General features: G+C 39.6%; 2 protein-coding genes across 2 annotated transcripts in view; both read right to left on the bottom strand.

Moving 5' to 3' along the window:
* trip4 (thyroid hormone receptor interactor 4) overlaps positions 1–3,447 on the bottom strand; it is a 73,419-nt gene extending 69,972 nt beyond the window's left edge. The window contains exons 1-8 of the mRNA XM_071489198.1: positions 3,247–3,447; positions 1,874–2,055; positions 1,486–1,616; positions 1,130–1,348; positions 925–1,003; positions 725–830; positions 340–555; positions 110–233 (exon numbers count right to left, since the gene is read on the bottom strand). Of these exons, the coding sequence (XP_071345299.1) occupies positions 110–233; positions 340–555; positions 725–830; positions 925–1,003; positions 1,130–1,348; positions 1,486–1,616; positions 1,874–2,055; positions 3,247–3,326 (1,137 nt within the window). The 5' untranslated portion in view covers positions 3,327–3,447. The remainder of the gene's footprint in view (positions 1–109; positions 234–339; positions 556–724; positions 831–924; positions 1,004–1,129; positions 1,349–1,485; positions 1,617–1,873; positions 2,056–3,246) is intronic.
* Positions 3,448–5,315: 1,868 nt separating this feature from the next.
* LOC139628110 (neuronal acetylcholine receptor subunit alpha-7-like) lies at positions 5,316–23,116 on the bottom strand. Its single transcript, XM_071489479.1, has 10 exons — positions 22,937–23,116; positions 19,332–19,471; positions 18,861–18,905; positions 16,026–16,135; positions 14,411–14,490; positions 11,175–11,342; positions 10,858–11,052; positions 7,653–7,739; positions 7,140–7,249; positions 5,316–6,550 (listed from the first exon to the last, which is right to left on the bottom strand). The coding sequence occupies exons 1-10, from the start codon at positions 22,989–22,991 to the stop codon at positions 6,023–6,025; spliced, it is 1,518 nt and encodes a 505-aa protein (XP_071345580.1). The 5' UTR covers positions 22,992–23,116; the 3' UTR covers positions 5,316–6,022.
* Between the last annotated feature and the right edge of the window lie 4,493 nt (positions 23,117–27,609).

Below are 27,609 nucleotides of genomic sequence, written 5' to 3'. Positions count from 1 at the left end.
TACTGATGTTCCAATGAAGTGACCAGTCTGAACATAAACTGCAGTGTTGAAAATGTACCACAAGGTGACACCATTGCTACACCCAGTAGATTTGTGAAAAGTTACCTACCTCTGGCGCAGACTGCATAATGTTGGGGTTGACCAGCTCTCTGAGGCTCTGCTTTCCCCCTTGTTTTCCTGAATAGACTGGTGATTTTGTGTCATTGCTCATAGCCTTGAGGGTCTCATCCAACCTGTAAATCATTACAAACATTTAAAAAGGGAGAAGGTGTTTAGCATGACTACACAATATAAATCTGCCCCTGCAGCCCCGATTCGAGTGGCATCAGATGGTCTTACTTGCTGTAGTACTCATTGAGGTTGTTTCCTTCCTCAATCACTTGTCTACCAGCAAAGTCCAATGTGATCTTCCTGTCCTTGCGAGAAGCATGGCGAAGTTCTCGAAGCTCCTCTTCCTTCTTCCTTAGCTTCTCACGCTCGCTGGGTGACAGCCACTGATTGGATTCAGTAGCAAAGTAATCTGACTCATCATCTAGAACTTGTGTTCTCTTGACACTGGAGTTGAAGGGGACAGCAAACAAAGAGGAAACAGTAAATATTATCATGAAATTTCATGGCTGCCTTCTACAGTAATCGAGATGTTAAAGTATTGACAGTTCACATCAAGCAGTGAACCTATCCATTCAAGGGAAGCTTTTTTTCTTGACTGTGTCTTTTATGATACCTGTTCCTGTCGTATTCCAGCAGTTTGTCTTTGTGCTGGACAGCCTTCTCCAGGCCAGCCTTCATCTTGGCCTCTTGGTGTGGGAAATAATCTCTTTCCCCACCGTCTGTCACCACAATAAAAGCAACTTTATAGCATCAACCCACAACATTGTTTCATTGATTTAGTATTTAATAATTCTGGCTCATTTTGACTCTCACCTCCCATAAGCTTCTTTCTTAGTTTCTGGCTTTTGTTGGAGTCTCGTTGCAGAATCTCCTGCTCCTCTTTTGTGCAGACCTGAATCAGAAAAGGAAAAAAAAGATAAAAACAAAAACAGTGAGTAAAGAATACTAAATGAGAACTGTCAGCATCATAACTAAATTGGAAAAAAAAAAAATAGAATCTTAAAGACTCAAAACGCACCAGCTTTCCGCAGAAAAGGCAGGGTCCTGAGCCCTCTTGCTCACACACTATCCGACCACAGGTGATGCAGTTGTTGATAAGTTTGTGCTTCTGAGCGAGGCACTCACAGGCGTGTCGACCAGGGAGTAAGACAGCAAGCCTGTCCTGTCCCTCTTTAGCATAGAGATTGACAAACTTACTTTTCTTCTTTGTTGAGGAGGCACTACTGTTTTCTTGGGCCTGAGAAGGTAGCAAATGAATAGGAGGAATAAAGGAAAGATTTGAACTTAATGTGTCGTTACCGTACCCAAACCATGAGAATTACCTTCATAAAGTAGACAGTAAGAGAACAAAACTTTAAGCTGATGTATACTCACCCTCATCAAATCAATGGGGGTTTTGACTGCCTCTGGCTCGGGTTCTGCTTGACTCACAGTCATCACCTCCTGTTTGTTACGACCCTTGCGTTTAGACTTCTTCTGAGTATCTTTAGTCAGGTCTTGTGAATCTAGGCACAAAGAGCAAATTACCTTCAACGAATATTGTGGATGGTACATTTGACATAAATGTAGACATCTCAATTAGTTACATTTACCCTCATGAGTCATTTAATAATTAGAATTTACAGTTATTTACATTGCTGAGTTATTTGCAAGTACCTAGCAAAGCAGTTTCATCTTAGGTTTTTAATTGCTGGGAGGAATTTTATGTACAGCATAAATCAAGATACATTCAATGGCAGATGTCAGGCATTTATTGCTCTACCTGCTGATGACACAGATTCTTTGAGAAGGAAAAGACTTGCGGTATCTGTGGCCTGTCTTTGAGTCTTCTTCCATCTGCTGAGGAGCTCATCTATAAACTGCCTTCTTATCCCATCCGTGCCCTGCAGGAGGTCTCCCATGTACTCCTCTATCTCCTCAGCCGTCTCGATGGATAGAATGTATCTAGACAGCAGAGTGACAAAACCATTTAATTTTATGACATTTCTTATCAAGGTGGATGTTAAAAGAAATAAAAAATAACTCTGCTTTCTAATTCCAACATCTTCCTTATATCTGTGTGGCTTTCCTTATTTATTACTTGAATATAGAATATAGAACTATGGAATTGCTAAGTGATTTTTCAAGACTTTGTCTGATATCCACTGCATTTGTCTCTCTTTCTTTTTCAGAAGACAGGCACTTGTCAGTTTTTTTGAATGTCTGCACCTCTTAGGATTGGGTTTATTGTCCTCAATATTTGTCTAATACTTCCAATATTAGATACAATTATTGTGTAAATTCTTATCACAAACTATATATCTTGCCCACACTTTCACCTATACAACAATTTCAATAATGTTGGCACATAATGAAAATGGGGACTGGGAATGAACAAGCAGTGTATTTGCCTATATTTTTGGTCTTTTAACTACCGGGTAATGATGCACCAGCATCTGCAAAAATTGTTAACATTCATGGTGGTGGAAATTAAGAATCATCTCAAAGATGATCGAGAAAAATGAGAGGCACCTCAGCTATATTTCAAGTGTCATAGCAAAGGGTCTGAATACTTATGTCAATGTGATATTAGTTTTTCCCTTTTAATACATTTCTGAAATTCTATCTTTGTTTTGTCATTATGAGGTATAAAGTGTTGATTGAGATGAAAAAATGTATTTAATGATTTTGCCATAAGGCTGCAACATCACAACATGAGAAAAAAGTAAAGGGGTCTGAATATTTTCCCATTTCACTGTTCATACAAAGGTAAGATTTTCAATGAAGGATTCGTCCTCGTAATGGAATATTTTCACAACGTGGTATTCATATTAATATTTCAGTTAAGTAAGCAAGTGTCATCTCGAAAAGTGGGATTTAATAGAGTTTGATAGGTCAGAGGATAAATATCTAATACACCCGTCATGTATTCCCTCTACTGTAACAGCTGGAACACCAAACTTCAGAGGAAATCAGTAAATTTTAACACACATATATAACATCATATTATTATAACATTACACTTTGATACACAGACATTTAATTTAATCACACTTAAATCCATTACATCACAGTACAACAGAAACCAAGTTGGCCTTTGCAGCGTTAGCTTGTCGAGCAGACGTGTCAAATTTAATTAGCGTTAACATCTCTTACTTGACGATGTCTTCACAAGCCTCCAACCCAAACTTGTGGTGTAACTGGTCCACACACCACTGCAGCAAAGCGTCCGACATGTTACCCACTAAAACACTTAAAGCTCCGAGCTCAAACCAAAACTCATACGATTACACGAATTTGTTTCCAGTCGGCGGAACAACAGCGACGCACACAGCGTGCCTGCGCAAAATCCCATCCTGAAAAATAACCAGCTAGGGATTAAAGGTTCCTTCCAAGTTGTACGACTTTAAGCATTCAACCAAGCAAAGAAAAAAACAGAATTAGGACTATTTATTCAGAGAAGAGCATCATTCAAACTCAATTGTTCTTCTTATTATTAATACTGTACAGTTGGCCTCCATAACGTTGGTCTTCCTCTTCTTTTACATGTGTATGCAAAAAATGTGGGACTCCAAATTACATTTTTTCTTTGGCTCTCGTAGATTCTCCATGTCCCATCAGATTCCAGTGACTCAAGAGCAAATTTTACATTTCAACTAAAAAACTGTCTGTCGGCGAAAGTGGTTGTACTTGCTAAATGCAGTCACTAGGAGGCAGCTTTGTAATACTGTGGAAAACAAAACCCTGGAACATCTGCTTGTGTCACATCATGATGCTTTCCACTGGATGCTGATACATACAAGTACTTTAAAATTTAAAGTACTTGTACTTTATACTTCCTCTCCACATCCCATTATAAAGAAGTATTGTGCTTTTGACTCCACTACATTTTTTGTGTTACATTAATGAAATATGCATTGTTATAGATTAAATGACTTGACATTATAGGAAATTGATGAGATTGAAATGAGCTCACCTTCACTAGCTGTTAAATTGTTACTGACCGACAATGCATCCATAACAATAAGTAATATATAACATATAAATTAACAGGGACCACTTTTCTGCATTATGAGTACTACTGCTAAAGTAGATTGGGCAAATAGATTATTGTTCAAATAATATGTACTTAAGTAAAATTTTTGTAATTGGGTATTTTTACTCCTACTTTTTAAAGGTCCTAATACATTTAGCTGCTGATGGCAGATATTTCGGGGGACTTAGTTTCAAGTCATTTTATTTTTTGGCCCAAAATCAAACTTCACAAAGTGTAAAAAAAAAAAAAAGAGCATGTTAATCCCTTGGTGTGCTAATGCACTTGACTCCACAGATCAAAAAGCTCTTCCTCTCCTCTGCATGAAGAGACATATATTACAGTAGTACATTAATAAATACATTCATGAGCAGTATACAAATTGTTTTTCCAGTATATATTATGATATTATGTTATGCAAATTATAGATTACATTAAAAGTTTTGGTAACCTGGTTTGTAATACAAGCTGCAAATGTCAATTACAAGATTCTCTTTACAAGTTTTAAAGACTCCAAATAGTTGTTCAGTTCTATTTTTTCAAGTAACCTGTAAAATTTACATTGTTTTTTTTTTTTATATTTATTGAATGGGGAAAGTGATGTGTGCCTTAATGATGATTAGAAAAATATTTGTAAATTTCACATACATTCTTGTCGAAAAGGTATATTTTCTGTAACTGGATGTGTTAATTAAATTACTCCAATAATCAGTGAACTAATAAAAAGTTAAGCTATGATTGAGGATAACCCATCAAATCAAGCACTTATAACAACTTAGTTGTTCAATGCCATTTTCTATTTACTTTTGCAAAATCTAAAGTGACTCATTATTAACACAAATCTACAGGAGTTGTATGAATGCAGTACTTCGGTGTTTCATCTATCCAGAATAGTTTTTGGGTTTTGTTGGCTGGACCCAATGTGATAGTGTTTCAATGTGATAGTGCCCTGAAAAGCACAAAAGCAGTCCAGCTTAGTATTTGTCGTCCAAATACAAAAATGTGGATTGAGCAGCAGCGTCCTTGTTCTGGCTTACAAAACAAGGTTCAGTGCAGCAAATTTTTTTTATATGCTGTGCCATTATCAAATACAAAAGATACATTTATTTGTGTAACCTCACAGTGTAGCTATTTACTGTAGAAACACAAAAGACAAAATAAACTGAAATTAACTGACATCGAAACAAACACATTTTACCTCCCGGTAATTTTTAATTATCACAAAATGTTATAATAAAAATCAGTAAGAAACAATAAGAAAGACAAAGTAAGAACACGATTAAATTGAGATGTTTGGTTATGCTTATGATAATAATCAACAGAATTTGTTTTCATAGAAAGGGAATTTACAACATCACAAAACTATTTTGGATGAGAGTATTCATGCAATACATTAGAAATGATTTCAATACAAGATACTGTAGCTATTATGTTTGATATATGTAGTATATTTTAGTGAGGCTCTTCTAACAGATACATTGTAATGAACAATAATACACAGGTAACATCACATGACAAACCACAAATGCATTCTTTAAGCAGGTTACATCACATAAAACAATGCCCTGTAGCATCAGTATTCATCAGTCATTTTAAACCAGGGGCAAGGGAATACGATTCAGATGTTAACTGTTAGTACACCATTAGGCTGTGTTGTATAAAACACAAAAGTTAGTCATTTTCACCACCATAATGAAATGCATATAATTATTTATGCATTACATTTAACCAAACTGTGGTTTGGTTCAATGTGGTGGTGATATAGAAGTCCCATACACAATAGCTGACTTAACTGTATCCAAATTAGAGCCCCATGAGTTTACACATTGTTTCTCTGTGATAACTATGGTTGGTCTAGACTTTTGTTTTCACTGCAGAATTTATTTCCTGATAAAGGCCTTAAGAGAAAAAATCTTTGGAAACGGCCTCTACAAAGTTGGGTGCTGACATGAGGATCCCAATGGTGCAGAGGATAGTGACGAGTGAGAAAGCCATGAGACACAGCCTGTCGATCACAGATGCAGCAAATTTCCATTCGTTGCACACTGACTGATGCTCGTCTTGGTCACGGAAGCGTTTGGTAATATAGCGCACCTCGTCCAGGATCTTGACTATGTCTGGCTCCAGATTTCTTCCTGTGGGGAGGAGCAGCTCATCCTCACCTGCCCGTCCAGCCAGCCGTCCGCACACCGCCCCGGAGTCAGGTGAGGTGGCAGCTGTGGAGTAGTGAATGCTCTCCAGGCTGCGCATGCCAACATAGAGCGTGTTGCCGTTGGTGGGTGGGGGGGCTGAGGCGCTAGCACTAACATCCATGCTGTTTAGGCTGCTCCGTGGAGCCCTATTGTGACAGGCTGAACGCACTCGCTCCTCACCAGGGCGCTTCATGCGCAGGAACCAGGCGCACCAGTTCAGCAGGATCACACGAGTCTATGAGATCAAACAATAGTGAATAAGTAATAAATGAATAAAACTCTATTAAAATTATTAAAATTAAACACTGAAAAAATCCTTCAAGTCAAATTTCTTTGGGTCGGAAATGGCTCAACATTTCAGAGAGGTGCTCACTTTTCCTAAACTGACCAATCACAATAAAAAAGTGATTATACCATGGCCCCAGAAAATACAAGTTTCTGATTGGTTGGCAGGTGTCCAACGAGTCCTATAATCACAAAACATTCACATTTTTGGTTAACAAGCACAAAAAGTATTATGTCACTGCAGAAGGTATATCAGGAGACCTCATTGACATTTATGGAAACACATTAGCCAGACTCTGAATCATCATGGTACATTTTGTTTGAACATTTTCATATTTTCATAACTAGCTTCATCACACCAAACAATTTTCTGGTGATGTCCTGAGGAACCAAAAAGCTGCACATTTAAAGCAAATATCCCATGTTCATCATAATGTACTCACAGTTCTGGGGTGTGGCTGAGAGGCAAATGACTAAGGTGGGTGCTAATGAGATCATAGTAAGTCACAGATAATGGTGTAACATGACAGAACACTCACCCACTTCGGCATCTTGCTTCCATCAGGGTCATGGTGGTGATATTGTAACACCAGAACTGTAGCAATTACCGAGAGACCAACAATGACCATTGTAGTGGCAAAGTACTGAGCTAGGTCAAGAAAAAATAGAGGAGACAGTGAGATACTGATACAAAAGGTTGTGTCATGCTGTAAAACAGATATCACTAAAATTATAAGGAGAAAAAAAGAGAGGAAAATAAAAAGGTTTTAGTGTAAGGAAAAGTCCAGGAGCGCAAAACATTTTTGCCGACACACGACTCACTTCATGTGTGTCAGAGAAAGGCAAAAAGCTACTTTCACTCTTTTAAATATGGTGAGTCAGATCTCTAAATAGAAAAAAATATATGAATATTGGATGGCTGCTTAAACTCACTTACACTATGATGTAAGAGAAGCTCTGATGAAAAATGACTACGCAATTTGCCACCCGTGTCTTCCCACTGATAGTAGCTGGCACCCATAGCGACTGCTTTTAACTTTAGCCTGGCTTACCTATTAAAGGCACCGAGTCTGATGTGGCAGGCATAATCTCTGCAACCAGCAGCATAAAGACAGTCAGGGAGAGCAGGACTGTAATGCCTGGGAAGGAAACCAAATCTCAGTTAGCGTTTCACAATAGAGCTAATGCAATGAAAAGTCTTAAAATCACACAGTTATGACAGGGACCCACAGTTCTTTGAACCTGCAAAATTGTATGTTATACTGTATGCCAAACGCACTTTTTCATCCTTAAAAGTTATTTTGTAATAATATGCAAATGAGAGGAGCTATCCTGAATTTTGGCATTATGTAGACTAATTATTTTCTTCCATTTGAGTTTGTGCAGTTGCGCCGGGCACCCTTCTGTTCTGTTGTTCACATTTTGTTTGTATTTTGTGTGAAGTTCTCCAAATGTATGTCATGCATTTGTGATGCCTTATATTTGTATGCTAATTTGGCCTTGTTCAAATTTCATGCTCCTTTCCCACGATGGGATACTGCGCTGTGGCCAGCTGTGAGGGAGCTGCAGAGCTGCATCACTCACTGCATCACCAGAGGATGCACAAGATGAGAGACAGGTACTTTTAAAATACCCATGAACAGACATGGTTGGATCAACCAAGGAGTTTTAATTAATGAGCTGACATCGTTAAGCCACTGGCTCTTGCGGTCTTACTAAAAGACTGAACTTCTAAGCAGGATTAAAAGTCACACGCTGGTATATGTTTGACATTTCTGCTGTAACACTGTCGTGACTGCTGCTGCTGTTTCTCATATCTGAGGAACTAGCAGCATGTGAATCAAATGACAATCAAGTGATGCACTCATGCTCTCAATTATCATATCTAATACTTCCAGTGTTTTGTTCTGCTTGTTGTTCTTAGCCAGTTTAGTTTATTGGTGTTGATATTTTTGCCTTTTATACTTTCTTAAAAACTTCATCCAAATAAGTGCAAAGCAGTCTATCTTTACAGAAACAATGCTTCAGTTACTGTGAAGAATCCAACCACCTCACTGCCAACAGCTGTAATTAGGAACTATTTTCTACCAAAAGTAGAAAATACAAATTGTTTCTAAAAAGAGTGTTTTAACACAAACTCAAGTCCCTTCAGTCTATGGGGATAGAAGCAGATTTTTCGGAACGGATCCTTTAAATAAATGAATAAAATTCCTTGGAACATAATCCCAGTAGCCTTTTCCAACACTGATATAAAAACATAGATGCAGACATAAACACCCAAATGACACTCATTTCATCACTCACTCACACATTTCTCTAAAGCTTTGTAATAACATCTTATTTTTTCGCTCAGTACAATGTTAAGTTTTCGATGATCAGGGTAGACATGCTTAGTAATGTGGTGACTATGAAAGTAAAGATTCACACACAATAATAATATTCCTGTTGATCCATTTGTGCATTTTACAAATCATAATTCTCGTGACAGCCCAATTTTACTGAAATTAAATCTGGGAATAAATGCTGCCATGAAAACACATCTCTCTCTGGGTTCACCATTCTGACATAATAATGGCCAGAGTGGTTGGGTTGATATACTGACTTCATATGCAGAAGATCTGTGAACACATGCCCACACACACACACACACACAAACATACACACACACATACAGTAAGCCCACACCTCTGGCTTTAAAGCACTGTTTGGTTAATGAAGGAATCCAGCTGCAATGCAGGAGTTTAATGATTTGAAGAAGGCACAAACTGCATAAATCAACGGCTCTGACTGTCCCCACTTCCCCTAACCACTCCCACATACAATACACATACAAACACACAGTACCATCACCACACACCTGCCAATACTGTCTACATAAAGCCTGTATAATTTAAGCATGAAACATTCAAGTCACGTGTGACAACTAAGATAAGATTAAACCATTTACCTGCTCCTCTGACAGTTTAGTCACTTAAAGTGCTGATTACAACTTTACTTCACAAGGCCACAGAGGAAGTGGATTAATTACGAGCCACTCTTTTTCATAAAATGACTGATTACCCAGGAGACAAATGGGCTCAGATATTATATATTATTATATTATACAGTTTAGATGAAGAACAATCTGAATAATAGAAAGGTTGGCTGTGGCTTGTGTTCTCAATAATTCTTAGTTGTTTTCTTTAAACTGAATCATTTTTTTTTTTACAGCACACACTTAGCAAAGTCAAGATCCCAGTTGAATCAACATGGCAGGAGGCCACTAAAGTAGTGCTCAAGAAATCTAAAATTTAGCAGCATGCAGGGTTTCAATGCTCATGTAATTTTAATGGTCATGTACTTGTAATCTATGAATGATTCTGAGGGAGCGGTAAGAGGTGAATACATCTCAAGAAAAGAAGATGATTCAACATCCAGATATGATTTAAAGGGTCAAAAGTGCGTGAAGATGATATGCAGTGACGGTCCAAAGATCTGTTAGGACCCCTTCAATGTTTTTCACATTTTGTTATGTTGCAGCCTTATGCTAAAATAAAAAAATAAAAAATTCCTTCATCAGTCTATACTCAATACGTCATAATAATTTTTGCGAATTTATCAAAAAGGAAAAACTAAAATATCATATTAGCCATGTGTGGTACAGTCTGTCAATCACATGGTAGCCCCGCCCTAATGCGTACCCTGCTTTATTGTCTAAGACTTGAAACTAGCGATTGAGACCATAAACTTGAAAGAAAATGTTTACTGAGGTAATAAATGAAGTGAGAAGTAGGGTCAATTTCCCATAGACTTCAATACAATCTGACTTCTGTTTGCAATAAGTGGAGTCGCCCCCTGGTGGTCATTGGGTAGAGTGCAGGTTTAAGGCATTTCCACATTGGCTTCACTTTTCAGAGTTTCCTTTTTTATATAAAGTCTATGGGTTAAATACTATAATGGCTGTTGCAGTGGATACAATAGAAACCCCTGTCCCACCACTTAGCAAAGCAATGTACACCGGAGCAAAAAATAAAGCCATGAGGTTCAAACATGAGGCCTAGAATTGAGGCCAAACAGTTTAATCTTGGTTTCGTCAGACCAGAGAATCTTGTTTTTCACAGTCTGAAAATCCTTTAGCTGCTTCTTCGCAAACTTTGACTGAGGAGATGCTTTTGTCTGGCCACTCTGTCATAAAGCCCAAAATAAAAAAAACAATGCACGACAGTATGTTCACCTCCCAACATTGGGAGTGTGTGTGTGTGTGCGCATTGCGCTGACCCAGTGAGATCTTCTCCCCAGAGTCGGCAGGCAGAAGGAAGACGAGCAGGGCCAGAGTGGAGATCAGGACACAGGGAATGAGCAGATTGAGGCCATAGTAGAGGGTCCGTCTCCGCATCACCACGGTGAAGGTGACATCAGGGTACGGCTCTGGACAGCAGGCGTAGACACGCTCGTTTTTCTGTCCTGGAACCTCTGTGAAGCAAAAAAACAAAACACAATGTAGTCGGGAAAAACTGGAGTGAAAATTCAGGAGAAATGATCACTTCACTGACATATCAATTCTCTGCACTTCACAGGCCACCGGCCCCTCTCACCAACAAGATCCCACTCTCCGTTAGCGACATAGTCCATGATATCTGCCTCCAACATCTTCAGGTCCAGAGACCAGCCCCCATATGTCCAGGAGCCAAACTTCAGGTCACATCTCTGTACATCAAAGGGGAACCAGCGCACATCGATGTAGCAAGTGCTCTTGAAGATCCCTGTCGTGGTTAGAAACATGAAACGATCAGACTTTACGGTGCCTCACCTGTAGAGGGCTACTGAAGAGAAAGGCAAGCTCTGATGGATTGTGTTTTCAAATACTCAGTAACAAATGAAGCAGAGGGAGATTGAAAAAAGAAATGACAGTGCTGGAGAGGCAGCAAGAGAGGTTTGACATCGAGAAGATATGGAGTCCAAGTGCCATCCATCCTGACAAGAGTAAAAAAATTCAATATGACAATGACATGAAAGCGGCCAGTAATCCCTCAGCAGAGGCAGGCACCAAACTAATTTCCATCCATATTTAAGAAAGATATGAGGTGTTGGCAGTAAACAACCTTTCGCCTCTGTCTCTGGGAATGAATGGTGATGTGGAACAGACAAATAGAATGACTCTTATTTACTGCAATGATCCTTAGTGAAAAAGACAAATGTACGGAAACTCGCATGATTTGGTAGTTCATATCTGCATACAAGCTTTGCTCATTTAACATAGTTGTGCAGAGCTCAAATGGCCAATGACTATTTTGCAACAACATGGCATTAAATAAGGGTTCATTTGGAACAAAGTTGCGAGGCAATTTGCTCGTGACAGAGGCAATCGACCCAGAAGAAATTTAGTGATGGAGCTATTTACACCGGTATTGATTAAGATACTGAGGTGAAGCTGGCCAACGCTTTTGCATAGTAAGGGAAAAAACCGGGGGAAGAAGAGCCTCCCGGGGAGAGCAGTGTTCACCAGCTGTGACAGGAATGCGCTGTTTCAATGTTTTTCCCGTGCATGGATGTGTGTGCATGTGTACATACAGATGGGTTGATAGTTTCACAGAGAGTGTCATAGACCTTCTACGACCTTATACTCTGGCAGTGGGTCTGTAGGGGTTTGATCAGGAAATAGCTTCACTGCTCACAGCATCTGGCAGTACTGGGTCAGTAGGGGCCTGATCAGGAAATAGCTTCACTGCTCTAAGCATCTGGCTCTAATAGAGTGTTATAGTGATGGATCCATGTGTTATGAGCATTTGACATTAAATTACACTCTTGTCCATGAGGACCAAGTCAAGGGTTTGCACAGATTAAACATAGGAAATATAAAGGGCAATTTTTAAGCTTTTAAATTGCTTTCAGGTGGGTTTACCTTTGCACAGAGCCTGGCTAGCTGCTTCACCTGTTTCCAGTTGAAGTTGAGCTAAGCTGTCGCTGCTGCTAACAAGAAACTGCTAGCTGTAGGTTCATATTTAATGCACAGACATGAGATCTGTCAAACTTCTCATCTAAAGAAAAATTTCCAAATGTCACAAATTTCTTTAGTTAAAAAACAACCTGAATTAAAATGTTACTGGGGCAACTTTTTAACCTGCATTTTCGATGAATTTCTGTCAAGACATGAAAATAAAAACTAAGACCAAGAAAAACATCAAACACAATATAATCCAACTGTGATTCTACATAAAAAATCAAAGCCTTGTAAAGGTAAAAACCTTAGTGTAACCCCTAGTGGAAATCCCCATGAGAAAATACAATGTTATGTCTATACAGTTTATCATGATTATACAGAATTATGGTATTAGCTTGGTGAATATAAGTGTTATATAATTAAAAAATCAGTCTGAAAATTTGAATCAAGGAGGAATTGTGTCTGTTTGAGACATGTACCTCTGACAGAAACAGGAAACTACTGTTATTTGATGATATTTACATATGATTTAGCAATGATAAAATAATGATACCTCATCATGGTTGTTGTCCCCTGACAACCCTGAATAACTCAGGGGTCGAGAGTTAATATTTACTCAATATCTGCTGCATTTACACTGCTCCGCCCCATGATGCTACACTTGACCTGCATTTATGTTCACTGCTCTAAATTATAAAAACAGCAGCACACCAAAGGGTAGTGACAAGTACCTGTTCAATAATACTCATGTGGGTACAGATGTGCACTAATGGAAGACTTGGATAATGTGAGGCGTTCTCATATATTAATGATTCAAACCCAAGCTGCTGTCCTCTGTGCTGTCCTTTGACCACTACTTTCAGTTCTTGTAGTTGAACTGTAATACAACAATGTGTTGATAATAAAAGTGAATCATGATACACTTAGTACACTCAGTACTTGGATTTTATGCATATTCACATATTTAGTCACACCAGACAACAAATACTGCACAGCAGGGTAGACCAGTTTTTTCAGTGGGTAATGTAAGCTTTATGTCACTACTACGTCAACTCTAGTCTCACATTTGCCCCGACAGCCTTTTTCCTTCCATGCACGGACTCTCCTGTCATTTTAGATCCATTCTCCATCACCTGCCCTTCACTGCCTACTCACACACCTGTTCCCCTTCTCCCATCACTTTGAATCCAGGCCACTTTCAATGTCTATTGTGCTTCAGCTATAGCTTTCCAGCCATCTGTTTTCTGCATGCTGACATACATATGGTTTAAAATAACACCATTAATGGTATTTCAATGAATTAATGCAAAAAATAGGGAGTGCCTTGAAATAAAATATATAAAATATATAAATAAATAAATGTAAATTAAAAATTCCCTTTTGGTTTATGTTTTTTTTTCTAGTACAGGACACAGGGGATATCATTTACAGAAAGAATTATGCAGTTTAATTTCAAGTGGAGTTTAACATATTGACATGCCAGTGCCACTGTACTTCTTGGCTCTTGGTTCTTGGTGCAAATAGTTACTAGTGACATGGTAATTGACATCCCACTTTATTCTTTACATCATATGATATATAATTTTCACATATTTACTTTTAGACTCATTACTAGAATCTGACGTTTAATTATGTGGTTTGTTTAAAAATATATGTTTTATTTGATTTCATTGAGAGAGCAGTCTTTACAGTGCTGCTTATGTAGGTTTAGCTGTGTATTTCAGGTGCTTTTCAAATCAAGTCGTGTCTGTGAGTATTTTGAAATATTTCTAGGTGTAAAAAATAGCAGAGGATGGTAGCAATGATCCAACATCTAACATTTCCAATGAGTAAACATCTGGTTTTGTCTGATACTGAAATGTGAGTGCTAACTTAAATTATGAATCTTACCTGGAGGAATGTAAGAACAGTGGCCCGTGTTGTCGACCAAAATGTTGGTGTGGAAAGTAGCATCAAATCTTTCATCTGCACTGTGGACAACATAGAACCGCGTCAGTATTTCCTGCTGAGTTATCTGTAACCCAAATACAGCTTCAGTGGAAAACACCATAATTAATTCATACACTGGTCAGACCTTTGCAAAAACTGCTATTAATTATAAGGATGTAACATAGATTTGGATGAGCCAGAAACAGCGAGGGGAACACTTGGTGTAAAAACAGAACTATTTCTGTAACTCCTTATTGCAGCAGGTACACTGCACACGAGGAGTCGCAACTGATGCAACGTTTCCCTGGAGATGGTCTTCAGTGGTTACCCTCATTCTCCCCTGCTACCCACAATTCACTCCCTCCAAATGAACTCCCCAGAGGGTGAGGCAGGGTTGAGCTTGAGTTGAAAGAGTTGCTTGAAAAAGAAAAAAAACTTAATTTGCAGCAGTGACTAATTCAAAGAGTCTCAGATCAAGGATTTACTCAGTGGGACAATGACAAATGAAGTACACTGCTTTTTCCCTCATTAGCTGATGGGGGGTAGAGTGCCTCTAATGTGATTTGTTCAGATCTTTCTTTTAAAGATTGATTTATGGTGATCTCTTTAGCATTTTCCACAAGGGACAGATAATAAAATGCTCTTTCTCCCATCTTTCTGATGCAAGTTTATTCATTGGTCTAAATGATTTATAGCTCCAAAGTGCTCTTTTAGACAGTAACGCATATATTTAAACTGCAGAGAACCACTAACCTTGAAATGTTATGCTCCTGTCTGAAAACCAGTTTACATAACAGGACACCATACATTCACTTTATGCCCATTGATCTTCCAAGCTTGTACGAGACTTAAATGCTTAGTTCTGAAAATTCGTTTTTTGTTACAAAAGGAGTGACATTCCAGTTTGTTCTCACATCTTTCATTTTCTTTTCCTCTCTGCAAGTTACCCTAAAAAAATCCTGTGACAACACAGGGTCTGATGCTCGTGAAGTAAGAGCAGAAACTGTCTTTTACGGTACACTAATAAGACACAACAAGCCCTACTTTCTATCAAATTAGATACTAATCAGACGTAAAAAGTCATAATAAGATGTAACAAGCCCTACTTTCTATCAAATTAGATACTAATCAGACGTAAAAAGTCAAATAAGATGTAACAAGCCCTACTTTGTATCAAATTAGATACTAATCAGACGTAAAAAAGTCATAATAAGATGTAACAAGCCCTACTTTGTATCAAATTAGATACTAATAAGATGTAACAAGCCCTACTTTGTATCAAATTAGACACGAACAATAACCTTCAAACACAAGACCACAGAGTCAAAACAAACAATTTCTTTATGTTTTACAAAAATCAGATCTGTGGTGTTTAATATGTAACAGTCAGTGTCATTGTACCAAACTTGTTTTTAACTCTTGAACAAAAAAACAAAACTAAACAAAAAGAAAATCCAAAAACGCCTCATCCCTCCGAGATTCCCGCTTTACATTGTGCAGAGGAGGATGTATTCACGCAGACACTGTGCATTTCCAATTACAATGCAGCAGCCAGATCTCTTCTTACAGCACCTACCTGTTATAGAGCAAGATGTCTGGCTTCCAAATGAGATGGTCAGGAAATCTCACATTGAGAACACCTGGATAATCTGATTCATTCCACTGGAGGTAATAATCTTTCCAGTGCTGTGGGACACAGAAACATAACATACTTTTCATATTTCACACAGGTACTGTATCTTTGACATGTTTATGGGGGTAGCTGAATATGTGAAACATGGAGGGCGATATCCTGGTACCTATACCTTTCAGGAAAATATTAAGACAGTGACAATACAGCCAGGCCGCCCACAATAGGATATGCAACCACAGGTGCTTTGATAGAACATGCTTTCATGTGTGGAGGATCAGAACATTATCATCATTCACCCAGGTACTGGCCATGGTGTTTTCATGTTAATTTAAGACTGCTGGTAAATATAATTCAAATGACAGATGACCAGTTGGAAAACACTTCATCAGTTGCAGCAGTCATGTCAGGAGGCCTATATCTCTTCCTACAGTGTTTGCAACTGTAGCAACTTTTTTTTAATCAGCAAATACTTGGTATGAAAAGGTGATGATTATTTTCTATCCACAGATAGGAGTGACAACTTAAGTTTATGTGATACCATGTGTATAACCCCCAGGACATATTCAGGACACAGCTGAAGCACCAGCAAGCACTGGATTTTTTCTTAGCCAGGAATGGGGGTTTATCTACAACTCTGACGTAGACTGGTGGTTCCTGCATGACTTTAATTCCAGATGTTACAGATAATTTGACGGGTGTCACCTCTGGTCTGTTCTGCAGCCTCATTTTGTTAATTCTGCTGATCCTTATTATAGCAGGTTGACTAATATTTTTGGATCATAGGGAGCAGGTAGCAATACAACCTGATGCGAAAGTCTCTTTACTTGTTACATTATTAAATGCTCATTCACACCTAATGGCTGGTGGTAAATGTGAGGATACTGATTTTTAAAACAACACCTGACAACTACAGCTCTATCTGGTAAGCAAGTAATGCATGTGAATGTAAGCAAGGTGCTACTAAGTACTGACTTGTCATCGAAGGAGCAGTAGCCTTATTTTCTTATTCTTTGAAGATGAGGGGCAATATTCTTATGCTCATGCATATTTTATTACATTTACCTATTGATGTTTTATTTCATCTTTTCTAATTTGATAGTATGTTTCGTTTGCCTCTGGCAAACAACAGCTGTGGCTGGAGTCATTGCATGATCTCATACATGTCTCTCTGGAATCCAGTTGGGGGAAATCCATCTTAACGGCGGGGAACTTTAACCCCTGAGCTATGCCTGCTGTTGTAAATAATGGGGTGAGGGGTCTGCTCACCCTGTGCAGACCCCCCTATCCCTGTTATTTTAACAGGGCTGAGCTGACAGTTAAAAAGCCAAGATGGCAACAAAATAGAAAGGGACAAAACATGACAAAAAAGTAACTAGTATGTTGATAATAGTTACTATTTAAAGTGAAACTGCACAATTTGTGTGAGTCAAAACATGATGATTGATAGAAAGTTGATTAGATTAGAAAAAAAAATATTTCACCATATGGGACCAAGCACAAAACCAGGCCCACACCAGATGTGTGCATATGTGCATATATGACACTGGTTGATTTCCAGCTCAGTACAGCCAAATGCTACAGCTGGTTGACCTGGCTAAGACATTGTATCTTGACTTTTTAGGCCTTGATGATTTGATGATGACTTGATGATTGATTCATTTTTTATTATTTTAAACCATCATGATATATATGTATGTAATTCTCCAACTAGGGAATGCTGAGTAGAACAAATATATGCACCTGTATGTATTTACTGCTGGTGTAAGACTATTGTTCCAGATACATTTTCCTTTAAGGCACTTTTAATGAAACTCACTGACGGCCCCAGGAGAAGGAACCATGGTAAAAGCAGAAGTGTGTACACGGTCATTAGTCAGTGTGTAATCACACAGAGCCATCTTCAACATTTCAAAGTGTCCTTCAGAGATGAACACATCTTTAGCCCACACAAGCAGACTGAGCCAACACATGCAAAATCGATGCTAACAGACAGCAGATACCGCGGATGCTGTCTGCACTATCTTATGCTTGAGAGCTGGAGTCAATTTTGGGGTGAGAGAGATTGAGTGAGACTGCTGCTGTGATTCCACATCATGGTGATTTAAAACAGAGCAAACAGCCTTCATACAGCTTGCTGACGGTGCAGCAGCAGGAAACCGGTGTCACAATGGACGGGTTGCGATAAAACATCTGCGTTCATACACTTCATCTATTGCTCCTGTGGAAGATGAAAAGGAAACGACCGGGTACCAGTTGATGTGATAAAGAGGATTTTAAGACAATAACTATACATTTCACAAACACCACTAATAATTAGTTACATTTTTGTGATTAGATGCACACACTAAATACCAGGTGAAAGGCTAAAGTTAAGTTTAACATTTAGAGTTAGATGAGGACATGGATACATTCACATGACTACAATAAATAAGAAGCTAGAGCCAGCAGCTGGTTATCTTAGCTTAGTATAAAGACGGGAAATAGGGGGGAAAAGATAGCCTCCACCGACAAGCATCCTCTATACCGTGTTATATCTTGTTTGTTTAGTGTTCCATAAGTGGAAATATAAAATCTCCATAAAGTCACGTTCACTAAATCGTCAGCCTCTCTCTCTCTGATATGATGAGTAGATACAGAAAATAGATGTTTTCTTTAAATTAAAAAAGTAGTAATGTAGTGTATGTTGTGCAGCACACACACACACACACACACACGCACACACACAAACACAAACTGCTCTCCAATTATAGTAGTAGGATGTACAGGGTAAAGTCTTACCAGTTTTAGCCAAATATTGGTTGTTAAAACCTGGTTCTTCTCATCCTGTTAGATAAAAATGATATTCATTAATATTATTAAGTTTCACAAAGGAGGAATCATGGCACTAAAAAAAAATGTAAACGTCCACAGCTTCACCTTTCAGGGTTGTGGTGATGGAAACAGAAATGACTGTTAAGAAGTGACAAGTACCAAGACAAGCAAATGCAAAAACAGAATAAATGGTGATGCTAAAGGAGCTTCGTCTCACGTTACTTCATCAGTTGTTAAAGTAGATCAATTACAAAAAAATAACTGTTAGTTTTGACTAATATTGGAAAAAAATGACTAATTTTACACCAGAGCTGGTTTTAGCTGTGAGGGGAGAAGATACAGACAATCTTTACAGGAACTGCTGATTAAATTCACTTTCTGCAGTGCATACAGTATGCATGCAGGTACAGCAAGTGTGGAGAGCTATCATTTACATACCACATCAATGATCTGCATGAGGCTGAGGCCAAACTCAACAGTGAGGGTGTCAGAGTCATTGGAGACTGGCCTCACAAGTGGGTTGTAGGCTCTCATCAGGTCGCTGTACAGTCTGCGCTGGTTTACCCCTTGAAGAGAAACTACAGCAGACAGAGAAACAATTTCATAATCAATTCAGGAAAAAAAAAAAACAAGCAAGACAGGCACTGTTAGTAAGATCAAATGCCAATTCTTTTTCACTTTCATTGCCAAAATGTCGATTTACACAGCCATCCTGCGACATTTGTCTGTCTTATATAACTGATAAGATTTCTTTTTCAAGTGGTTTGTTTGGAATAAACAGATGAAGATTTAATTCAGCGAACAGAAGCTGACAGGAATGATGCTATAACTTTGCCAACAGAAAACCCCTTGGAGGAGGACGTCAGAGTACAGGGTGCTCCAATCAAGTGTTTATTAACTTTATCTATATACACAGAGCTGAACATGTTTGATCAATTAAAGTGGCCTCTGGAAAAGTGCAATGCTGCGCAGAAACAACCCCCATCCCCAAAGATGCTGCTGACGTAATAATATGGCAGACTGCCATTTAAAATGTTAAAATGTTCTCATAATGATCTGAACTGCTGTGAGGAATCAGCCATTGTTTTTGTTTGAGATGAACTCCACCAAAGTAGTTTGGAATTAAACGATCATTTCAATCTGCTGTTAGATTTTTGGCCACTTGAGGGAAAGAAACAAGCTGTAATCACGACACTGACATATTATCACCTTTTAAGTTGTCATTGTGAATGTGTTAGCACACAGTTCCTTGTTTACACATCCAGCAGACACAGAAACAAACAAGCATTCATTTGTTCAGCAGAAAGCTGCTAATTTTCTCTGTCTGCTGTTTGGAGCTGAGCAGGTAAGTGAACAATGTATTTCTACAGCTTTTTTTTTGGCTGAAAATAGCTGCCTACTGCAACTGAAAACAACACTGATGAGAGCAGTGAGAGGGAGCAGTAAGGTTACAGCCATGAAACCAAAACAATGAGCTGAAAGATGCTAAAACCGCCCTGTAAAGCTGAGAGGACTTAATCATCATCCCAGCTGCTTTAAGTTGAAAGAAGAAATCATCTTTCCCTCTGAGTCAACCTCTCCTCTCTCCTCCTATCTCCCACATCATCCATTAATCCATTAACCATTCTGCCTCTTCTCATTAATAATCTTGCTTTTTCCTCTTGCTCTTGCTTTTTCATTCTCTGCATTGTTCATCTCTCAGGTTTCACCGTACACCAGGCAACTCCTGGCTGAGGCACGTTTAGATGCCTTCCTGCAGAGATCTGCTGGGACTGGAAAGGCCGAGTCTGCACCAAAATAATTTAGCATTTCATTTGAAGGTTGGCATCCAAGTACAATACCTGGACTTGATTCATCTCACTGTGCAATCTCAAATCAGACCTGCCCTTCATTTTAACACACTCATCTCCCCTCAAGTTATGGAGCGTTTTTGGCAGCATCTCTTCACTTCACTAATGCCCAATTATCCTAAACCACCTATGGGAAGCACATTATCCCGATGATTTGGCTCAGAGCTTGTTGTTTATAGGAATTGCCCCATTCCTCTGCTCTCTCTGTCACATCCAGTTCTTTCAGAGAAAAGACAAAGATTAGCTGAAAGCATATCTTTGTCCATAACAGAATCCCATGTGGACCCACCCCCCTCCCAACTCCACCATAATCAAATTTCACTGTGAGGATCAGCAAGCCTACACCAATGGGAGTAACTGTACTGAGATGTTTCTGCAGTACATCACGGTACATAAGACCACTTGAGGAACATTTCTGATATGTTGCTAATATGTTGCTGAAAGTATGTTGCTTTCTCCCTTTTAATGAAATTGAACAGCCTGAATAATGTCAGACAGGTGGACAAAGGCTTGAAGTACCCGAGAAATTGCTCAGTTGCTTGTTCAGTTGCCCAATTCAGTGAGGGTCTTTGAATGAAGTACTTGGCATGACACTTTTGGTTATTTCTGGTGTTGTGTCTCTTTCTGTTTGTGTCAGTCTCTCTCTCTCTCTCTCTCTCTCTCTCTCTCACACACACACACACACAGACGAACATATCACACCTCTAATAATTGCTGTGTTTTGATCTGACTTGTTTTTTGGTTATTTGTCCCAGTATAGAAAAACAACAAATACAGATTAATTCTGTGTGACTTCTCTTCCATCTACAAAAACTGCTTCTCCACTTCAAGCTAATGATAAAAACCTCAAATATCATCAGTAAATGTTGCAAGTAGCTGCAGTGCCGACAGCCAAATCAGTCACACACTACAAACAGCACTTTGAGTCCATATAAACATAACACAAAACCTGTGATGTCACATGTATTGTAATCATTGTAGGATGGAGCTGATCAAACACACTTGAGTACTTTAGCTTATTAGAATTTCAGATGAAACCAGAGCAGAAAACAAAGCCACACAACATTATCCTGCTGAAACAAACTCAGACTACTATTGTCTCCAATGGCCAATCCGCCCTGGCATAATAAGCAGCTTGTTGTTGTCCATCTGCCTCTTACACGTCATTCTCAGCGCAGCCTCAATTAACAAGTGCCTGCAAAGTGCAGACTGAAGAACCTGAGTCAGTGATTACCATTCGCCGCCTCAATCAAAATATTAAAATTCAGAGCGGATCTGAGTAAAACTGATGAGACACAGAATGTCTTGAAGGTTTCATGAACTAATTACCATTTAAAGATCAGACTTTTTAGAATTTGCGTGCCTTCATGGGTCTAAGGGCAAGCACAGGAAGCAGCTGGGGATACAACTCGTACAAAGCAGTGGAAATATGTGTTGCAATTTAGTGTGAAAGGCACAAGGAAAACAGTGTTACTCTGCCCACGACATAAAAAACCTTTGTTCAGTTATCCAATTCAGTGAGGGTCTTTCAGTGAAGAACTTGGCATGGCACTGGTGCATTCAAACTGTCCCTCAGTCTGTTCAATCAATCAATCACTCTCTCGCTGGCTCGCTCTCTCTCTCTCTCTCACACACACACACACTTGTACTTCTATCTCTGCCATCAGGAGGGCTACAGAAACTCTTACCCGAACCCTAACCTAAACCTGCTCCTCCCTCCAACCCTAAAACCAAGTCTCAAACAGCCTTTACAGTTGAGGACCAGCCAAAATGTCTCAAACACTTCACCTCTCCTGCCACCCAGCATGCTGTGGTCTTTACTCATCAGAACATATTTCCACTAATTACAAAAACAGCTGGAAACCAAGAGTGGCTGCACCTTTACAACAAACGGAAAGTCTTGTCCTTTACTTTTCTACAGTGCATCATCTTATCTATCAAAACGTTGAGTGGTCACTACACTTGAATGTAGAGCTCTGTGGACAATATTTTACTTTATATTAATGAACATTTAGCCTACATGTAGGAACTGGTGATTAATAACAGCATTACAAAAAAACCCTAAATCCCAATGAAGCCAATTCCAGCCAAATCAGCACATGAAACGCAACCCCCCCCCCCCCCCTCCTCATTAAATCCTGTGTGAGTTAATTGGCGACCACAGCGCGCACGGAGCGCGCACGGAGCGCCTACCTTCCACCGTGCAGGCGGTGACTGCAACGAAAAGCAGAACATGTGTAAAGTCCATGTTGAGCCGAGAGCGAAGTGAGAGCAGAGGGGCTCCTCAGCTTATTGCTGGACCTGACGAAGTGCAGGAATAACAGTGGCGTCCGTGTGCGTGTGTGTGTGTGCGTGTGTGTGTGTGTCTTTGTCGTAAGGAGTAACTCCTCCTCCTCCTCCGCTGTTTGCCAGATATTGCGAAATTGCATCAAAACTCTTTCTCATTGATTGACCATAAACATACTGATAAATTAAAAAAAAAAAGTATATACATAAAATATAAATATAAACGTTTTAACTGTTCCTTTCTTCTTCTTTTTTTTGTACATATAAATTATAAAAGCACTAAATGAGGCGTATTTGTGTATAAAATGAGCGTCTTATCAGCTTTTTGACTTAAGGGATTCTCAAAAGATCCAAGTATCCACTGAATCATTTTCCTTGCTGTGCATTTGAATGTCTCTTTTTCCAAATGAGTTTAAAGAGTCTGAATGGGGGCTGCTGAAAGAAAAAGTTGTATAGCATCATACTGCACTGCAATAAGTTCACCTTTGCAAAACAAGGCGACATCTGCTGGTCACTAAACAAAATTACAACTACAGTTATTTTGAAAGTGCACTGAATGCATGGAGTCTCCTTTATTTTCTACTGTTTATCAGGCTAATTTCACAATCACTGCACATGCTTTTCCGGTCTTATCTACTGGTCAGAGTTTATAGTTCACTGATCTTTGGTTCAGCCTCTTAATCTCATTTTTTAATCACAGTTCTGGATTTTTTCTGCTCTGCACAGAGTCATGTTCTGTGTCGCTTTAGTGAGTTTAAGTGGGACAGTGAAAGATTTTCATGTCCAAACTAGAAACACAAGCATAGCAGATTTTGTGATCACACCAGAGACCTATAAAAACCTTGACAAGGATGTTTTCAAGGACCTGCGTAAAACGTGTGGCAGCGCAGAGATGTTGGTCCATTCCATGATTTTAGGAGAGCCACTATTTGACAAATACATTGCCTCCACTTTCAAACGTCACCTGATGCCACCAAAACAGCGTGGCACCATGTCCAGGTTTTTGTCCTTTGTGGGCAAACTCACCTCCAGACGTCAGTGAAACATTTTGTTCATCTTGAAGGACAGAAATTGTCTGGGGTTTCTCTTATTTCCTTCAAGATGAACAAAATAAAGAGTTTCTGTCCTATAAATAAAGAGGTTGCCTCCTGCTCCACAGGAGGTTACATGGCGGACCAGAACATAATTGACACAAGATGTCAATCGGATGAGCGTTCGTCAAGAAAATCAGAGGATAGACAGACAGTGACATCAACATGGAAATAACATGCAAACTTCACACAGCAAGGACCAGGGCTGTGATGAGGGAAGAAGAACTAAATAGCTATCTCACCCCAAAGCAAACCTGAAACGATAAAATGAGAATACAGCGTATTCAAATGGAACTGCCTCAGACAATAAAAACTGCATTCATCTACCCTGGGCAGCTAGTGTGGGTTCAGAAGAAGCCAATGGTTGCCATGTTGTGGTAGTTGCTAGGGAATGTGATGTCACATATCATGTGTCACATGGTATGTGTGATGTAACATGTGACATCACACCCATGTGACATCACGCTGTAGAATGCCTTTGATGTATGGACAGTATGTTCATTCTGCCTACGCATTCAGTCATTTTTCATTTCTGCTAGTGTTACACTGCCAGATTCATACGTCAGAACTAAGAAGTTCATAAAACGCAAAGGATCGTACGCCAAGAATCACCATGGCGTCTTCACAGACAGAGGAGACAGTGAAGATAAGAATGGATACTGTTCGCCCACTGATTGAATCCTTTTTCTCAAGGATGAAAGCGACACAGTGGAGTCTGTTAACAGTAGGCGCTCCTGATGAGGCCACTAAAGTTATGGTGGCAAAACTGCTTCTGGACATTGTCACAAGCATTACAGGAGCCTTGCTGATCGCTCTTACAGGCAGAAATCAAGCCCTGTCTGAGGAGCATGTTCAGTCCTTTCTGGGCAACACACTCCCTCAGTGTTTTGCTGAAGTACTGGACGTCAAGGACCAAGTGCAGTGTGCCAGCTCAGGAGAACTGACAGGCTTGACTGTGAGAGAGATTGCAGAAAGTTTCAACTCTGCCCTCTTCACTGGCATGGCCTCTGTGGACCATATGCAAAGTCGGCGCATCACTCCCCCAAGCAGACTTAATGCAATGGTTGGCCATGCCTGCAAAATGTTAAAGAGATTCACAGCCAAAATGAATTATTCGTGCACACTTCAACGACGTGGGCAGAGAACAACCACCAACATTCAGGTGAAGGACATTGGGGACAAAGAGCTGGAAGATACAGTGACTGCATCAGGGGACGGTTTTGTGATTGAAACAGGTAAAGCCATCCAGAAAATAATTAGGAAGGAGCTGGATGAAATCATGAAACCTCTTTTGAATGATGTTTCAACGGATGAATATGAGCTGCTGCAAACAGAATCTTTTCCGGAGACTAAAATTGTTGCAGATGACACAGCTCGAATTGTTGAAGAGGACATGAGTCTGAATGAGACAGATGCTGCTGCAGGATCAAATCCAAAAGGAACTGGAAACAAGATACAAACCTTTTTTGCAAAGTGGTTTGCCAGAGCATCGGTACATTCCACACTGGCACACCTGAAGACCAAGTTCCCCCTGGAGTCTGAAGTTGAAAACAGGCAGTCATACCAGTCACTTATGGCTTGTATTGACTCTCTGGTTCTGGCAGAAGATGGGTTCAAGAACATTTCCAGTGGAAATGTCACACAAGACCTTAGTGATCTCCTCTACTGTTACATCGCAGACAGGAGGATGTCTGAGATGATTTCAGAACCAGTTAGAAAGAGGACAACTTGCAGGAAAGCATCAGTTCCTGAGTCACATGCTACCATGTATGCTGACATATGGGAAAAAGTGCAGTGTTTCCTCGCACTGCTGAGCTGGTGGCTGAACACTCAGGCCAGCAGCCACAGTGAAAGAGTGGCACTCGCTTTAATGAACACGAGGTCAGCGGGGACAACACAGCAGCTCCAAGCCAAGGAGACAGCCCCCCTGCATCATGCACAGACTACCCCTGTGCATGATGCAACAGCACAGACAGAAAAAGACAGAATGTCTTTGAGGATACTCATGGAGAAGTTTGTCTTGCGGACAGTCAACAAGTCAAAGGTGACCTCCACCACTGGAAACCCACAGACCATCATTCAACGTCTGTTGGAGAGCACATGGGCGGACGTCAAGGGTGCAGATTTTGTGATCACCCCAGAGACCTATAAAAACCTTGACAAGGATGTTTTCAAGGACCTGCGTAAAACCTGTGGCAGCGCAGAGATGTTGGTCCACTCCATGATTTTAGGAGAGCCACTATTTGACAAATACATTGCCTCCACTTTCAAACGTCACCTGACGTCACCAAAACAGCGTGGCACCATGTCCAGGTTTTTGTCCTTTGTGGGCAAACTCACCTCCAGACGTCAGTGAAACATTTTGTTCACCTTGAAGGAAAGAAATTGCCTGGGGTTTCTCTTTTTTCCTTCAAGATGAACAAATTAAACAGTTTCTGTCCTATAAAGAAAGAGGTTGCCTCCTGCTCCACAGGAGGTTACTTCGATCTTGGACAGGACTCAAGCTCTCAGGGTCACCTCAGTGGTCAACATTGTCACATCACAGCTAAAGGCAAAGGTTCAGTTCCCATCCTGAGCCTTTATGTGAGTGTCAGTGTTGTCCATTGTGGTGGCGTGGGTTTACTCCGGGTGCTCCGGTTTCCTCCCACACAAATATTCAAATATTTAGAAAAAATAAAAACTAGAATAAAATTTAGACAGAAGTTTTGCTGTTTTCAGTTTCTCTCATGAAATTCACTTGTATAAAGTACAAAAGGAACTGTGTATTCTTTTGCAATAGTGTTTTTAAGTTGAGGTCAGTTAAGGTTAGGGGTGTTTCGTTATGCTCGCAATACTTTGCAACTCCCAAATCATTTTAACATGACCAAATATCCTTCCAGAGCTCACTGACTCGAATATTATGGCTGTATGAAAGAAAATCACCACCTCTAACAGCCCCTGTACCTGTGTGGTCATGCTTTGCCCAGCCTCACTGATTAAATATTATGCTACACGTGAACTGTTGAATGTGATGCTCTGCAAATTCAGATATTTTCTTTTTCTATTTTCTATTTCTATTTTCTAATTCTTTCTGTGGACAGCCCTTTACTCCCAATAAAGTTTTGAGGCATGGACATCTATAGGCTACAGAGCCTGCAAATAACTCATCAAATTACAATAATAAATGCTGTGGTTCTTATGCATACCACTGTGATAGTACAGTAAATACACTGATATATTACTTCCTCAGTTTAGGCAAAGTATTTGGCAACAGGTGGGGGTCCCAACCTACAGTCTATGGTCCCAACCCATCTGCCAACACAAGACGGATCTTTGTCTGCCTCCTAACCACCCCATGCCCACAAATTGTGCTGGTTGGGCTCTGGTTAGAAATTAGTCTTTAGGGAGGTACAGTATGAAATTTCATATTCGATCCGAACTTAGAAGCGCAACAAAATAAAAAGTTTGAATTTAATTGTAAGAGCCAAATTACAGAATATTTTTGTGACC

The sequence above is a fragment of the Trachinotus anak genome, unplaced genomic scaffold (assembly GCF_046630095.1).
Source record: "Trachinotus anak isolate AG129_WGS33_773 ecotype Australia unplaced genomic scaffold, CSIRO_AGI_Tana_v1 ptg000011l, whole genome shotgun sequence".
Taxonomy (NCBI): Eukaryota; Metazoa; Chordata; class Actinopteri; order Carangiformes; family Carangidae; genus Trachinotus; species Trachinotus anak.
This window is presented reverse-complemented; position numbering and strand designations above follow the sequence as displayed.